The sequence below is a fragment of the Leptonychotes weddellii genome, chromosome 14, assembly GCF_054177405.1.
Source record: "Leptonychotes weddellii isolate Sample4059 chromosome 14, ASM5417740v2, whole genome shotgun sequence".
NCBI classification, from domain to species: Eukaryota; Metazoa; Chordata; class Mammalia; order Carnivora; family Phocidae; genus Leptonychotes; species Leptonychotes weddellii.
The window spans coordinates 74,017,612-74,033,724 of record NC_138382.1 but is presented as its reverse complement, the minus strand read 5'-3'; the positions used below and the strand labels follow the sequence as shown (position 1 = coordinate 74,033,724).

At 57.7% G+C, this 16,113-nt stretch overlaps 1 protein-coding gene across 2 annotated transcripts; it reads right to left on the bottom strand.

The window, feature by feature from the left end:
- Nucleotides 1–5,277: 5,277 nt before the first annotated feature.
- CERCAM (cerebral endothelial cell adhesion molecule) lies at nucleotides 5,278–16,055 on the bottom strand. Of its 2 annotated transcripts, XM_081803709.1 has the most exons (14): nucleotides 15,698–16,055; nucleotides 14,465–14,536; nucleotides 14,173–14,283; nucleotides 13,882–13,999; nucleotides 13,189–13,323; nucleotides 12,878–13,082; nucleotides 10,738–10,857; nucleotides 10,332–10,408; nucleotides 10,124–10,230; nucleotides 9,134–9,266; nucleotides 7,327–7,454; nucleotides 6,949–7,152; nucleotides 6,314–6,560; nucleotides 5,278–5,832 (listed from the first exon to the last, which is right to left on the bottom strand). In XM_081803709.1, the coding sequence occupies exons 1-13, from the start codon at nucleotides 15,892–15,894 to the stop codon at nucleotides 6,314–6,316; spliced, it is 1,854 nt and encodes a 617-aa protein (XP_081659835.1). In that variant the 5' UTR covers nucleotides 15,895–16,055; the 3' UTR covers nucleotides 5,278–5,832. The 2 variants fall into 2 exon arrangements, with proteins under 2 accessions (XP_081659835.1, XP_081659836.1); XM_081803710.1 differs by lacking the exon at nucleotides 14,465–14,536.
- Between the last annotated feature and the right edge of the window lie 58 nt (nucleotides 16,056–16,113).

Genomic DNA, 16,113 nt, shown 5'->3' with positions numbered 1-16,113 from the left:
CCTGGGATCGACCCCCGCATGGGGCTCCCTGCTCAGTAGGAAGCCTGCTTCTCCCTCTCCCGCTCCCCCTGCTTGTGTTTTCCCTCTCTCGCTGTCTCTCTCTGTCAAATAAATAAATATAATCTTCAAAAAAAAAAACAGAAGACACTATCTCAGAATGTTAACACTGACAATTTTGGGCGTCTGGGTGGCACAGTTGGTTGGGCGACTGCCTTCGGTTCAGGTCATGATCCTGGAGTCCTGGGATCGAGTCCTGTATCGGGCTCCCTGCTGGGTGGGGAGTCTGCTTCTCCCTCTGACCCTCCCCCCTCTCGTGCTCTCTCTATCTCATTCTCTCTCTCAAATAAATAAATAAAATCTTTGGAAAAAAAAAGAATGTTAACACTGACGATGTTATTTTCCTCGTTCTGTTTTTCCAAATTTCAACAATGAATGTGGGCTTCTCTTGTTAGAAAGAACCACAGGTGAAGACGGAGCTGCTAGGAGCTCCAGCTCCAGCTTTTCCATTTGCCCAAGGGCCCGATTATCAGTGATTTCCATCCCGGAGTCTGTTCTCCAGAGCCCTGATGCAACCCTCACAGTACTGTCCTGGAGAGAAGGACTCTGTGCTCCAGGGTGGGCCTGGCTTTTTCTTTCAAGCCGTGGGTGAAACTGGTGGAAACAAAATTCTCCCAGGCCTTATCAAGGCCTGGCTCCTCTTAGACCCTTTGTCCAGCCAGCCCCTCGCTGGCCCTGGGCCCCTGAGACTGGATGGACTCTGGGCTCACTGAGGGTCCTGGTTCGGCAGCTGCCCAAACCAGGGGTTCTCAAAGTGTGGTCCCCACACCGCCAGCATCAATCAGCACCACCAGAGAACTTGGTAGAGGTGCAAATCTTGGACCCACCCTGGACCTGCGGAATCCGGAACTCTGGGGATGGGGCTCAGCAACCTGTGTTTGAACATGTTCTCCAGGTGGTTCGGATGACCTCTAAAGTTTGAGACCGGGGCGCCTGGGTGGCTCAGTCGTTAGCGTCTGCCTTCGGCTCAGGTCATGATCCCAGGGTCCTGGGATCCAGCCCTGCATCGGGCTCCCTGCTCAGCGGGAAGCCTGCTTCTCCCTCTCCCTCTGCCTGCCGCTCCCCTTGCTTGTGCTCTCTCTGTCAAATAAATAAATAAATAAATAATCTTAAAAAAAAAATCACGCCTCTTCCATTTTACAGAGGAGAAAACAGAAGGGTTTTACTGCAAGGGGAGGCACCTGACTCAAGAGGCACAATTAAGTGGCAGAGGGGAAACTGGAAATTAGATTATCTGTTTCCAGAGCCCCCGACTCTCTTCTGACTCGGGCAGACCTCCCAAGTCCATCCTGATCCACTCTGTCACTGAGTGTCGCCGTGACGCGGGCAACCATCAGCGCAGCATCCCCTCTGTGCCAGGCAGGGTGCTCACCTGCACGAGCTCAGCGAGGCTGCACCACATCCAGTCAGCTTGGCACGAGGGCTAACCCCATTTTACAGAGCAGATAACTGAGGCTCGAGGAGGCTCAGTACACTTACCCAAGGTCACAGAACTAGAAAGGACAGAGAACACTCACACCAGGTTTCTCTGCCCCAGGGGGGCCCATGCTGGGGCTAGCGGGAGCACCGGAGTTTGCAGAGACCACTACCATCCAGGGAGGGCTCTTCCTTAGCATCTACAATCCAGCGGAGACCCCAGAAGGGAGACAGAAATCTCCTTGAATCGGCAAAACAGCTGGCAAAAAGGCAATGCTCCAAAGCTATTGCCATTTACTCCTAGGAAAAAAAGCCCTTGTCTCTTGGTTTGCAAACAAATGTACCAACCTTGCGGGGTGGGGCAGAGCAGAGCAAAAGCAACCCGCCCCCATCCCAACTTTCTCGCTTTCCCTCAGTTATCTGTGCCTCCCCCAAGCACTGGCCGTGCCTCAGGGCAAGGCTTCCCAACATTTTCACAGCAGGGCACACATAGAAAACCAAAATATTTACACAGCATCTGAGTCACGTGGAGGGTATTGGGAGATATTTGGAAGTCTTGATGAAAATTTCAGAACACATGCTTCATAACATGTTAGGATTATAAACTGTAGTGTAACGTATTAGGGAAGGTGTTAAAGTTCGGTTTTGTATAACACTTCCAAATAAAACATCATACCCGTTAAGAGCAGACACAAGAGGCCACATACTGTATGAGTCCGTCCGGACGACGGGGTGGAAACAGCACGACCATCGGGGCAGAAACCGGATCTCTGGTTTCCAGGGGCTAGGGTGGGAGAAGGGTGCTGACTGCAGGCTGGCGTGGGGGAATTGGGGTATATATTCCACATCGCCATTGTGGTGGTGGTGGCAGGGCTATTGACATTTGTCAGAAATCATCAAAGTCAATTTCACTGTGTGTTGATTTAGCGGGAGTTCCTGGAGCTGTCCACTCCTCAGAATCCCTTGGGTGGGAAGTTCAGAAAGCCAGGCCTCACCCACAACCTACTGAATCAGAACCTGGCTGGGGGGGAGCACGAGGGGAGCAGTAAGGTGCATTTTAACAAGCTCCCCAGGTAATGGGGCAGCAGGGTGGTTTGCAGTGTGTGGTTTGGGGCCAAGGCTTCTGGGTCAGGACAGGATTCCAAGCTTCCATCTCCGGCCCAGACCTGAACCCTGAATCCCAGGCTCGTACATCAACGACCACCTGCCCTCTGCCCCTGGATCCTGCCCGCCGCCCTCCCCCCAGCCAGCCCCACCCATAGTCTTCTCTATTTCAATTGATGGCAGCTCCATTCCTCCAGAATTTGAGGCCCCAAACTTTGACATCATCCTCCATTCCTCTCTCTTTTTTTTTTTTTTGTCTTGTCATTTAGTTTTTATTTCACAACTTAACTCTTATGTCCAGCTGGACTGGGAGGGGGATAAGGAACATGTGGAACCCAAAGATCTATTGTGAGAGCACGAAGACCATAGGACTCTGTGGGCAGATGGGGAGAGGGGTGCCCTCCCGAGATAAAGCACAAGCCAATTTATTAGCGCTGTCCGTAGACAGCCCTGGTGACCTGGCTGATCTTGCCATTCCTGGATCCGGAGCACTCCAGGGTGTCTGTGTCCTCTTTCCAAAGACCACAGGCTCACCATCCAGCTGCTCGGGCTTGGCAGCCCAGATGAAAAACTGGGCAACATTTGTGTTGGGCCCAGCATTGACCATGGACCAGATGCCAGGACCCGTGTGCTTTGGGTTAAAAATTCTCATCATCAAACTTCTCCCTGTGGATGGACTTGCCCCCAGTACCTTCATGGCATGGGACGTCACTGCCCTGGCACAGAAATCCGCGAATCCTTCTGGGAAAGCAGGAGCCAAACCCTTCCTCCCCAGTCCTCAGAGCATGCGAGTTTGCTGCTGTATTGGGAACTTTGTCTACAAACAACTGGAAGGCGGTGCTGCCCAGCAGCTCAAGAGCACGGTGGAATTGACCGTGGCTGGGGAGCGCGGGAAGGCTCTGGGTGGCGGGGTCAGCATCTGCAAAGCTTCCTGTCCTGCTCTAGAAATTCTGTCGGCTCTGCCTTCTCACCGCCCCGCTGCCAGCGAACACCCTGGTCTGGGGCACTGTTGTGTCTCACCTGGATGATTACAATGGGTTCCTAACTTCTCTCCTTCTCTCTCCCCTGGGCCAACCTACAGTTTATTCTCAGTACTGTAGCCAGGGTGCTCATGTTAAAATAACAGATCAAGTCATTTCTCGGCCTCAAACCTTCTGGGGGCTCCCCGTTCCAGAGTAAAAGACAGAATGTCCTCCAAGGGCCTCGTTGCTCTGGCCCTGACCTTGGCTCCATCATCTATCTCCAGGCCCTCCAGGCCTTGCTCACTCGGCTCCAGCCACACTGGCCTCCTTGCTGTCTTTTGAACCTGCCAGTCCTGCTCCTGCCTCAGGACCTTTGCATGTGCTGTTCCGTTGGTCTGGAATGGGCTTCCTTCAGTTATCCCCACAGCCTGCCCCCTCACCTCCGAGTCTTTGTTCAGATGTTAACTTCTCAAACCATACTTGATGTCTCCTTCCTCATTTGGCTCTATAGCACCTACCACTCTAATATTTGCTTATTTATTTTCTGTCTGTCTCCCTCCTAGAATGTCAGCTGCACCAGGTCAGGGATTTGGGGGGCACTTTTATTCACTGCTGTATCCCTAATGCCTAAACCTGGCCCATAGGACGGGCTCAATAAATGGTTGTTTTAATGAGTGAAGGGGACACCAGAAGCCTAGAGAGAAGGGACTTGCTCAAGGTCATCACCATCTGGAATCAATGGCTCTTCACTCTTGGAACTAACAAAGCACCCGTCCAATAGCTTTGCCCCAAAGTCCTTCTCCCAGCCATGCCAGGTCCCGAGACCACAGGCAGGCCAGCTGGACCTCATCCCCAGGACAGAAGCAAGGGATAGCCCAGCCTCAGGGGGTGCCTGTCCGACTCTGCCAGGACCCTGGTGCTTGTGCAACCAAGTCAAGGGGCTGCCCTGGGAGGGGGCTCCTCTGAAGAAGGAAGCCTAGACATGGCAGTGCCACAGCCTTGTGCTGGTGGAGGCCAAGGCCAGGAGCCACCTCCCTAACCCCTCCAGCTGCCTGAGTTCAGGCATTGGAGACAGTAGCTGGGCCCAGAAGCCGAACCCTATGGAGGGGGGATGGAGAGGGAAGACCAGCAGTTCCCCAGCAAGAGAGCTGGAGAACCTGGAGCTGCTGTAGGTAGCCGGCCAGCACAAGGGGCTCATTCCAAATGCCCCAGGCTCCCTTTCCCCTTGCGGGCCCACACCAGCAGAGGGCACCCCGGCCCACAAGGTCCATGTTCTGCTTTTCTTTCACACGGGTTAGGGCCAGAGGGGAGCCTTGCATCCATCTACCCCGTCTCTCTCCAGGGAAGGGCCGCACCCTCACAAGTGAAGATTCAAAGAGGAGGAGGCTCAGCAGCCCTGGGTCCGGGCCCACGCTACCCAGCAAGGTGAGGCTGGTGATACCCAGGACAGGCCCAGTAGGTGAGCATTTATCGTGGGCTGGGCTCCGGGCCAGGCCATTCTATACCCACCCAGCCCCTGACATGCTTCTCTTCCTCGTAAACTTCACCACCAAGCGGACCAAGACCCAGGGAGGGATGGCATCCATCCGAGATCACCTAGCAAGGAGATGGTGATGCCAGGTTGGCCTGACTCCTCCCCCAGGCTGCCCTCCCCTCTCTGTCTCTCCAAAGGCTCATCCATAGATCAGGAACCCTTCCCTCCCAGACCTCATGACACACAAAGAGGCTTGTCCAGGAGTTAAAAATATAAAGCGCAAATACCAGCTGGCTTTTACTGAGGGCTTACTATGTGCTGGGCACCAGGTCTGCCAGGGCCCTCCTCCCACCTCCCTGCACTTCCCAGTGGCCAGGGGGACAGGATGGGCCCAGGCAGCTGAGACCCAGGTGTCGAGTGGGGAGGGGGCTGAGGTGGAGGTAGAAGGTGGTGGAGGGGCCCCGGCAGTTGGGTCCGCGGAGAGGGCAGGGCTCCTGGTGTCTGTCCAGCTTGAAACCAAAGGCTGGGGAGCCCCCCCTCCTTCCCTCCACCCCAGGCCCTGAGTCAGGCCGGGCAGGGTAAGAGGGCCTGTGAGCCCTGCCTTTTCTCTACATGACCTTCAGGGAAGGAGACCCATCTCAGAGTGGTTTCTCCTGAAGCAAGATGGGGCCAGAGGGCAGAGTGGCCATGCCTAAGGTGACAGTTGGGTCTCTGTGGGGTCTGTGGCTCTTGGTGGTGGTTCCTGCAGCTATTTCCAACTCTCCTCCCTGGCCAGCTACAGCCTGCTCCTGGGTGTTCCTCTGGAGTCACCGCCTGGCCCTGGTGGGACAGAAGAGGCAAGAGAGAAAGAGAAAGAACTAGAGCTGGATATCCAGAGGCATCCGACAGAAAAAGAGACAGGGTGTCTGGGTGGCTCAGTCAGTTAAGCGTCTGCCTTCGGCTCAGGATATGAATCCAGGGTCCTGGGATCGAGCCCCACATCGGGCTCCCTGCTCAGCTCTGCTTCTCCCTCTCCCTCTGCCCCTCCCCTCTGCTCATGCTCTCTCTCTCAAATAAATAAAATCTTAAAAAAAAGAAAAAGACACAGAGAAGTTCCGAGAGACACAGATAGGCAGAGGGAGAGAAAGAAAGCTTGAGATAGAGAAATGCAGGGAGCCACAGAGACTGCACAGCAGAGCCAGAGAGAGGGAGGAAAGAAGGCAGGCTGAGAAGGGGACAAGAGAGACCCAGACCCAGCCTAGCAGGGGAGAGCAAACCAAGGCGCGCGGGGCTGGGGTCCTCTTCCCAGGCCCGCCCTCACCTAGAGCTCATCCCGGGGCTGGAGGCTGTGCCCACTGCTACCAGCCAGGTCCAGGCGGGGGCCACGCAGGGTCTTGTGAGAGCCACTCCAGCTGATGATGCGGCCGCTGTCATCGTCCCAGGGCGAGGATGTCTCTGTGTCGCTGAGCCACTCAGCGTCCCCTGCATAGTGGGTGGGGGCAGCGAGCAAGGGCCGGGCGGAGAAGGCACGCAGGTCTCTCGGCCAGAAGTGCGCCTTGTACTGCTCACTATGAGGCAGGGGGAAGGCTCAGGAGGGCTGAGGTGGGTCCCGCCAGCCACACCGCATGCCTGCCTGGAGCCGGGCACCTCACCTGCCCGAAGGACCTCACCTCACTGCCCTCCCCTTCAAGACTGCACAACAAACTCAAGAAGCAGGGTCTCTATTCTCCCCACTTTCCAGATGGGAAAACTGAGGCTCACAACAGGGACGTGGCTTGACTAAGAACCACACGGGCAGCCCAGAATTCACACCTAGGTTGGTCTGACTCCAGGGCCAGGCTGGGCTACTCCTTGGCGACCTTGAAGAAGTGACTCAGCCTCAGTCTTCCTGGCTGCCCTCACCAAGGTGGGCTCCCCGGATGAGCTGACCCTGCCCGGCCCCCATCTGAGACTCACTTGGGGTGCCGGTCAAACATGATGGGCAGGAACTCATCCACAGGCAGCATTCGGCGCAGGGGCTGGGAGGCCAGCAGCTTGCGAGCACCTGCCAGGCTCAAGACATAGGCCAGGGTCCAGTAGGAGTATCCGGCCACCACCAGATGTGGCAGCCCGTCCACGGCGGCCTCCTCCTCGGGGTTCACCTGCTTCCGGCCCAGGTAGCTGCGGGTGACAGCGAGGGCAATCAGGAGTCACGGCAGGTCCTGGGGTGTCCGAGGACCCCTTCCCCGATCACAGGCCAGGCTCAGGGGCAGGACTGGCCAGGCTCCCAGCAGGAGAAGGCAGAGCCCCAGAGCCCCCCGACCCCGCACCATCCCGCAGGTGCAGGCTGCCTACATTAGGTCCCATGGCAACTTCTCTGCCTCCACCTCCTCCATCAGCTGCTCCAGTCGCCCCCTGAAGTTGCTCTCAAAGCGCACGTCGTCCTCAAACACCAGGACCTGGGCCAGGCCCCTGGCAACCACCTGCAATAATGGGGCAGGGTGGGGGAAGCGACACACAACACGGGGGGAGACTCTTTAGATTCAGGCGGTCCCCTTCCACCTGCCTGACAGACTCTCCCTGGCCTCCATTATATGGCAAAGGCTCAGCCCTGGCCACGTCACTCAGCTGTTCCAAAGCCTGCTGGGGCTCCCACCGCCTGGGGACTGAAGTCCCAACATCTGGCTCTGGCAGTCAAGGTCCTCCAGGCCCCCAGTCCAGCTCTCCAAGTAGACTCTGATGGCAATCATAACCTTTGCTGTGTTCACTGAGTGCAGCCATATCCCTGGGACCCTCGGGAGGCAGGACGCACGATGTCCCCGTCCTGGACTCCAGGCCCAGCTCCTCACTTGGCCTCCTAAGCTGTCCTCAAGGAAGCTGGGCTGGCTGGAGGTGGGGGAAGACCCCAGCCCCCACGATCCCTAAGAGAAAGTTACTTTTTTTTTTTTTTAAGATTTTATTTGTTTATTTGACAGAGAGAGACACAGTGAGAGAAGGAATACAAGCAGGGGGAGTGGAAGAGGGAGATGCAGGCTTCCCGCAGAGCAGGGAGCCCGATGTGGGGCTTGATCCCAGGACCCTGGGATCATGACCCGAGCCGAAGGCAGACGCTCAATGACTGAGCCACCCAGGCGCCCCTAGAGAAAGTTATTTTTGTAACTTCTGGAAATGTGAAAAGAACGTGAAATCAGCTTAGTAAACGGTGAAATGGAAGTCATCCTTCAATCTGTTCAGGGACCGTAGAAGATGGGGCGCCTGGCTGGCTCAGTCGGTTAAGGGTCTGCCTTCGGCTCAGGTCATGATCCCGGGGTCCTGGGATCGAGCCCCGCATCGGGCTGCCTGCTCAGCGGGAGCCTGTTTCTCCCTCTCCCTCTGCCTACAGCTCTGCCTGCTTATGCTCTCTCTCTCTCTGTCTGTCAAGTAAATAAATAAAATCTTAAAAAAAAAAAAGGAACAGTAGAAGATAAACAGAAATATAAGCTCACGTGCTTATATTTTGGTTATGGTGGAAAATAAAAACAAGGAGTGGGTCTGGGTGCTGCCTCTTGGAGGGGGTGCCCGCCCCTTGGAGGACCAGTCCCCTGGTCCCTCCTGCAGGGGCCAGGCAGTGACCTCTCATTGGCGCTCACCTGCCCCCCCCAGCTCTGAGCTGAGGCTTCTGGGCCAAGCCCCAGGCCTTCCTTCTTCCCCCCGAACACACAGATCCAGTCTGCCTCAGAGCCTTTGCCCCACCGTTTTCCTCTGTCTGGAAGGCTCTTCTCACTGCCCCTCGGTGGTGAGGCCCACCCCGGCCCCATACCAGGCCAGGAATGCAGGCCAGTCCACACTCCAGGACAGTCTGTACATCTCCCCTCCACGGCTAGCTTGCTTCTTCCCAGTTTCTGTGCCCTACCCTGGTCCCTGAGCCCCGGAAGGGCAAGAGGGGCCTCTTCCTTGTTCCCCTCTGTATTTTCAGCAGCAGATCTCCCAGCACACAGGATGCGCTCCGTAGAGACTACGGAATGAATACGGCACAGGGTTGAATGCATAGGAGGTTTAAAGCTGCCGGCCAGGTCTTCCTCAGTATATGCATTCACCCACTGGTTCCCCTGGGCGCTGAGCACAGAGCAGCGAATAGGGTGCCCCCCCGCCACAGCTCTCCCTGCGGGGGCGGCGTCCTCACCTCCTCCCAGATGGAGTAGTGGCTGAGGAAACAGCCCACCTCGCCCTTGGTCAGTGTGCGGCCCGAGTAGGGGTCCTGGTAGCCAGGGAGCAGGTCCACGCCGAGGCTCCTCATGATACTGGTGTTGAGTGTCCTGAGGGAGACGGGTATCATGGGGCCAGGGGTGCCTGGCCTGTGGCTGCTGGGGGCAGTCACACTGGAGTTTAATTTAAAGGTGTCAACCTCGTTACTGCTTCATGTGGCCTGAAGACGTTGTGACAACCCAGGGAACCAGAGCCACCTAAGGCCGGGGTGACCCTCGAGGGAGGGAATAGAAGCATGGGGAGATGGGAAGCAGCCTGAGGGGCATGCTCCCCAGAATGAACATGGGGGGACACGGCATCTGCTTCTCGGGCAGAGGCCCGAGGAGAGGATGGACATCCTGCTGTTGAAAGGGCTGGGGGCACAAGGGGCCAAGAGCTGTGGGCAAGCACAGCCATGTGACCTCTGGTTCCCCAGGGCTACAGGACTGGCCCCCACCCCCACCCCCACCCATCAGGACCCTAAGTCCAAGACAGAGAAGAGTAAGCCTGATAATAATAAAGACACCTAACCTTTGGAATACTTCCTCTGTGTCGGGCCCTGGCTAAGTCCTCACCGAGCCCTTAGAAGTCCTAAGAGGAAGGCACAATTAACTGCCATTCACACAGCAGGGCTGGGAGGTGGCGGTGACTTGCCAGAGGTCACCCAGCTGGTAAGTGGCAGAGCTGGAACGCAAGCCTAGGGGCTCCAGATTCTGGGCCTTAACCGCCGTGCTCTCCTCCCTCCGGTAGGTCCTGTTTCCGTCTGCCCTGGGGCTCTCTAAGACAGAATCACTCAGGCCCTGTTTGATAACCTCCTGGAACAGCAAACTCATTCCACTCATTTGTCTGCTCTTCCCAATCCCAGGGGGCTCCAGTGGGCCACACTGCTCCCCTAGCTGCCCAGGGCCCCGCCCCCGGGGAGCCTCACCGGCCGTCCACAGCATCCACCACCCGCCCAGAAATCTCCATCTCCCAGAGCGAGCTTAGCATGCGCTCACGGCGGTCGGGCCGGCGGGCCAGGCTGATGACAAACACCTAGAGGAGGCAGGGAAGGTGGGTGCGGGAGGGGTGGGTGTAGCGGGAGGGGAGAGCCCACCCACTTCCTGACCCCAATTCTGCAGGCTGAGGGAACTTACCTCATCAAACCCCATCTTGCTGGGTCTCTTTGGGGGCCGGGACACATGCGCTGAGGCCCACATGGGGGGCCCGTCCACTGCAGAGGGAAGTACCCCCTATCATGAATCCCTACGGATTCTTGTCAGCAGTGACCCTGGAGTCCCAGCCCCGCCCCCGCCTTGCCCCCTTGGAACACCCAGGAGGAAGGGCCGTCAGAGATCATAGGATCCACCTGCTTCCATCATAGAGATGGGGACACTGAGCCTCAGCGGGGAAAAGGGCTTGCCCAGAGTCAGGGAGTAAGTTAGAGGTTGAGGCTGGGACCCCAAGCCCACTGCCCAGTCAGGTCCAGGGCCTGGGAGAAGGGGCACAGGGGGTGGGAGGCTAGCGTGGCAGCAGGCTAGTGACCTGGCTCCCAGCCCTCACCTAGTGCTTCCAAGATCAGGTGGATGAAGTTGACCCTCTCATCCTCCAGCCCCTGGTGGGATTTCACAGGCACGTTCATGTACCCGTAACGGTGTTCATTGCACACATGGACCGTAACCCCTGTGGAGAGAGACCAAGTGAGTGCTGGAGCATGGGGGCAGGGCTCTTGGAACCCAAGGCAGGCATCCTCTCTGGGACTCAGTGTCCCCCCTGTGGGGTTGGAGGGAGAAAAGGCTTGACTCAAACAATATCTAAGGGACCTTTCTAGCTGAGATGGCTTATGCTGGTCTAGAGCACCAGCTGGGTGCTGGGGGATGGTGGTGAGCAGGACACAGCCCTGTCCCTGGGGGATCATGGGGAGGCAGGAGAAAGCAAACTCCCATCTGACCAAGCCTTCGGGACAGTCCATTGCTCCACCCGCTAAAGCTCCCCACCTCCTGGCCTCGCCGCCCCGCCTGAATCCTGCACCATCACCTCATGCCCAGACCCCTATGAGCGACGCCACACTCTCTCCTGCCTCCACCCGCCAACCAGAGTGGCCTTTTCTACTTCTTCAGTATTTGTCACCTTTACTGCAATTACTTCTTTCCCCTTTATCTCCTATAGACTGTGAACTCTTGAGTGGCAGGCGCACAGAATCCGCTTAAAAGTCAACCCCACGCCCAGTATGGGGCACAAGCCTGTGCCAGCGTGGGGACTCAGTAGCTGGGTGCTGGAAGCCTGAATGACGGGAACGAAACCCCCTGCAAACTGCTGACCAGTTAACAGCGGCTGACACCCGAAGTAGTGATAGCAATGACAAAAACACGGGAAGGCTTCTGCTTCTTCTCATGGATCCTCCATGGGTTTGTTTTTCCTTCACTCGCCTTTTGCACTTGATACGATTTTTTTTGCCTTGCACGTCTGCAGCAGACTCCACCAACACCTCTTGCACGAAAAAGCCAATGACATGTCCCCCTCTGGCCACTGTGGACACACTGCTTGCTCAGGTGCAGTGCTCCTGGGTTACATCGTCACTTCTCCTTCTCCCTGAATTGGCCTGTGCAGTCCTCTCAAGATCCTTTTCCCAACACCGGGCGTCTCTGTGTCACTCTCATCTCTGACTCTTCCTCAGGACTGGATTTATCCCAGCAGAGCCCAAACACTTTGCGGTAATTTTCATCTTAAAAATAATGCCAACACCCGAGTGTTCTTTTCAGTGTGCAAAGCCAATCGCGTGATCCTCTGATGGCTGCCCAGTGTTGTCAGGCTAAAGACCAGATGCTTGCCGTCAGGTCCACACAGGCTGGCCCCAGCCCACCTTTCCTGCCTCAGCCTCTGCCATGCCTCTCTTCACTTATTATGCTCCCGTCACCTGCCTTCTTACGTTGCCTGCTACCACAGGGCCTTTGCAACTGCTGGTCCTGTTGCCTGAAATGATCTTTCTTGCTCTTGTTAATGCTTTCCCATACTTCAGATCTCAGCCTCAAAGTTCACACCCTCCAGGAAGCCTTCCCTGCCCAGATCTACTCTGGCCTAAGCTCCCTGAGCACGCAGAATCAAGAAGCATTCCTTCCTGTCATGGCTGCGATTGGACATTGATTTGTGTGATCCTTGGACTGACTGGACTGGAAGTTCCAGGAGGGCAGAGACCGCCTGACTTTACTCACCACTGTCTCCCCAGTACCTGGCACGCACATGGTGGGTCCTCCATAAATATTTGCCTAATGAAGGCATACGTGAAAGTGCCATGATGGGGAGCCAGAAGGACATCTAACCTCCCAGGGCCACGGGCTCAAGAAAGGCTACGACCCAGGGCGCCTGGGTGGCTCAGTTGGTTAAGCGACTGCCTTCGGCTCAGGTCATGATCCTGGAGTCCCTGGATCGAGTCCCGCATCGGGCTCCCTGCTCAGCAAGGAGCCTGCTTCTCCCTCTGACCCTCCCCCCTCTCATGTGCTCTCTCTCTCGTTCTCTCTGTCTCAAATAAATAAATAAATAAATAAAATCTTTAAAAAAAAAAAAAAAAAAAAGAAAGGCTACGACCCAAACAGGAGTTTAACAGGATGGATGGGAGACTGGGGAAGGGTGTGCAAAGCAGAGGGAACAGCATATGCGAAGACCTAGAGGCCTCCAGGGTTGCTCACGGAGAGCCGGTCCTCACCAGCGGCCTGGCAGGCATAGGCGAAGACGATGATATCATCGAAGGGCCAGGTGTAGTTGGGATGAGGGGGGTAGAAGGCAAGCTGGGCTGCCCCCTTAGCCCGCAAGGACACCAGGAAGGTGGAATGGACCATGGGGACCTGGAAGCAGCCCCGGCGCTGGCGGTTCTTGGTGGGGAAGTAGTCTGCTGTGCGTCGGTAGTAGCCCTGGGGAAAGGGGTTGCTCTGAACTATGATGGGGCCCCTCCATCCCCAGAACACTGCCTCCCTTGCCATGGCCCACAGACCCCGAGGCCTCCGTCCCCAGCCTTACCTGGGGCGTGATCCCACACCAGAAATTGGAGTAGTAGGTCTGGGAGTCCAGCATTGGGGCCACCACGGGCAGCCCCTGCTCTATCAGAAGCCTCAGCGTCTGGTTGTTGGTCAGAATGTTGTCTGTATCTGCAAACTTTTGGGAGGGGGTGTCACAGACCCCAGCCTTATTTGGGTTGTACCCCCAAGGAGTCACTGAGTGGGATCCCTCTAGATTGCCAGAGACCCTGCATGTCTCCCGGGATCCAATGGCATCCCGTTAGAGAGTTCTAACCTATAAACCAATAGGTGTATTTCTGGACCAAAGATCTTGTCTGGAGCAATGGCTCTGGGATCAGGTCCAGAGATTCGACCTGAGTTGCTGATCTAAGAGCTTTATTCTAGATCTGACTTAGGGAGTAGGGCCAAAGACCTACGCTGAGTTCTAGTCTGGGGAACCAAGCCCAGTTTATACTCCGGGCTCTAGCCCAGGAACCTAGGCTCAGTATACACCCGGTAATCTGTCTCATGGATCCAGGCTTCACAGCTAATCTGAGCTCAAGCATAGGGATCCAAGCTCAATATCCAGTCTGGATTCTGACCCAGGTTGCTAGCTGAAGGGTCCAGCCTACAGGTAGTTAAGTCACACCGAGATTGCTGTCAGGGACAGATATCACCACCTGTGGGAAACCCCATCCTAGCCAGGCTTTCTTACCAGGATGTAGTCAGCCCCCCAGTCCCTAGCAAAGGTCAGGGCTTCCTGTTTCAACTCCATCAGAAACTGGTGCCTTTCTCTGGTCCAGTGCTTGGGCCCCTCTTCGTCTGGGTAGGACCTGAGAGGGTAAAGAGATGAGAAGTTCGCCAGGGGCAGATGCCCGCGGTCCCCCTGGCGGCAGGGCAGTGGAGAGAGCCCTGGCCTGGAGGTGGGGGTTTGCGGCTGTCCCTTTTCCTCCCTGGGTGGCAGCTGTTGGCCCTCTTCCCAAGAACCCTTCCCTCCAGTCACCACCTGGGCTCCCCCTCGGGCCTCCAGACCACAGCCGCGTAGTGGTCACCCACAGCCACCAGCCACTCCTGCAGCATCTGCGTGGTGTTGTCCGTGTTGTGGTCCGTGGCACACCTGGGGACGTGGGAGGAAGAAGGGTGAGGGGGCCCTGCCACCGAAGGGCCAGACCCCGAGGCAGCATTGACCCCTGGAGCACCAACCCCTCCGAGGCTGGACGCTTGGGTGCTGCAAGGGGAGGAGGTGTGCTCCAGAGTAACGCAAGCACCCCGGTCCCAGGCACAGGTCTGGGACCCACTGTGTGACCTCAGGCGAGTCCCATCCATCTCTGGGCTTCACTTTCTCCCTCCGGAACCAGAAGCTGGCCTGCCTGGCTCATGGGCTGAGACCCCAGAACATGAACGCATTTGAAAGACAAAGTACGTCAGCTTTGAGGACCGCACCTGCCACATGCCCTGGCCACCCTCCTTCCTTACCAGGAGACCACAGGTCCGCGCCTCCCCCTGAGTCAGGACCGGACAGAAGAGCTGCTGCTTCCCTCTGCCCGAAAATCCTAGTAAGGACCAAACCCTCCTCCGAACATCCCTGAGAAGTGCTGATGCGCCTGAGCTCCAAGGCCACGGAGCATAACCTCTCCTCTGCGGAGGGGGCTCCCCAGACGGGGTGGGGGGGTGTGTGTGTGCAGAGGGCTTAGCCAAGATCCCAAGTTTTAGGTGATGCTGCCCCTTTAAGCCAATTCCCCAGAAGTGAAGACTAACTACGTGTCAAGTCTCCTAGGGGTGGGAACTAACTAACTCAGACTGTGGTAATTGTGGGCAGCCTCCCCAGGCCCCAGCTCCACCCTCAGCGCAACTTTGGTGTGCCTTGGGGGGTAGTTTGTCAATTCTCTCCAGTTTATCCCCAACCTCAGCCTGGGACTCCTCCCTGTTCTGGCTTCCACACACTGGGGCCCCCGATTCCAGTGAGCCCTGTGGGGATGCCTGGGGGAGAGACTCTAGGGAAGGGGCTCTCTGCCCTGGGCTGGCGGGACCCAGACCCTCCACAGAGAGGCCGGAAGGAGCCAGGGGAAGGAGGAGCAGGTCTGACGCCCCCCTGCAGAGCAGCATGGAGGCAGACAGCACCCTCACCTGCTCCCCAGGCACCCCCAGGCCTGCTGATCTCTGCCACGTGGGGACCCAGTGTTCCTGCTGGCTCCACTCCAGGTCAAGCCAACCCCAGGGCCCACAGGGGCTTGAGTTTGGGCTCTGGGGCTAGGGCAAGAGGACCTCACTTAAAGCCAGAGGAGGTCCCCAGAGGAGTAAGGGCCGGGGTGGGTGTTCCGGGGTCAACCTAAAGCCTCAGAGGTCAGTCTGCAGGGCCAAGGGGATAAGGGGTCCGGTCCAGGGGCGCGGGGCCGTGCAGGGCCTGTCTGCCAGGGGAGGGGCCTGTCTGGGTGGTGTCTGGACGGAGCAGACGGGGCCATCGGGAGTGGAGGCTATCTGTGGGGCGGGGGGTACATGCCCAGAGGGTGCCAGTGCCCGGTCTCTCTCACCAGACGGCCAGCCTGGCCCGGGGGTAGTCCAGCCGCTCCAGCGCGCCCAGGTAGTGGGGCAGTGAGTGCTCGGCATTGCGGGCCAGGACCGTAAGGACCACGGCGGGCAGCGGCGGCTCCACGACGCTCGCAGCCTGGAGCCACGGCCCCAGCAGGAGCAGCAGCTGAAGCAGCGGGGCGGCGGGGGCGACGGGCATGGCGGGCGCTGGGGCGGCGGCGGCTGCCCCCGGGGCTCGGGCCCGGCGGAGGGGAGTGGGCGGGGCGGCCGGACGGGGCGGAGCCTGGGGCCTGGGGCCAGGGCGGGGCCGAGGCGGCCGGACAGGGGCCGGGGGGGCGGGAAGCGTACCGCCAAAGACTGGGCTCCCCCTCCCACCCGCTACGCGCTGATTCTCAAGTGTCCTCTCCTCAACCCGGGG

Bases quoted from the DNA above. Each gene is read 5' to 3' on its own strand.
- CERCAM (XM_081803709.1), bottom strand. From the start codon at position 15,894: ATGCCCGTCGCCCCCGCCGCCCCGCTGCTTCAGCTGCTGCTCCTGCTG. The intron at 7,455-9,133 runs GTGAGGACGCCG...CCATTATTGCAG, and splicing joins ACTACTCCATCTGGGAGGAG to GTGGTTGCCAGGGGCCTGGC. The intron at 6,561-6,948 runs GTGAGTCTCAGA...CCTGCCTCATAG, and splicing joins ATGTTTGACCGGCACCCCAA to TGAGCAGTACAAGGCGCACT.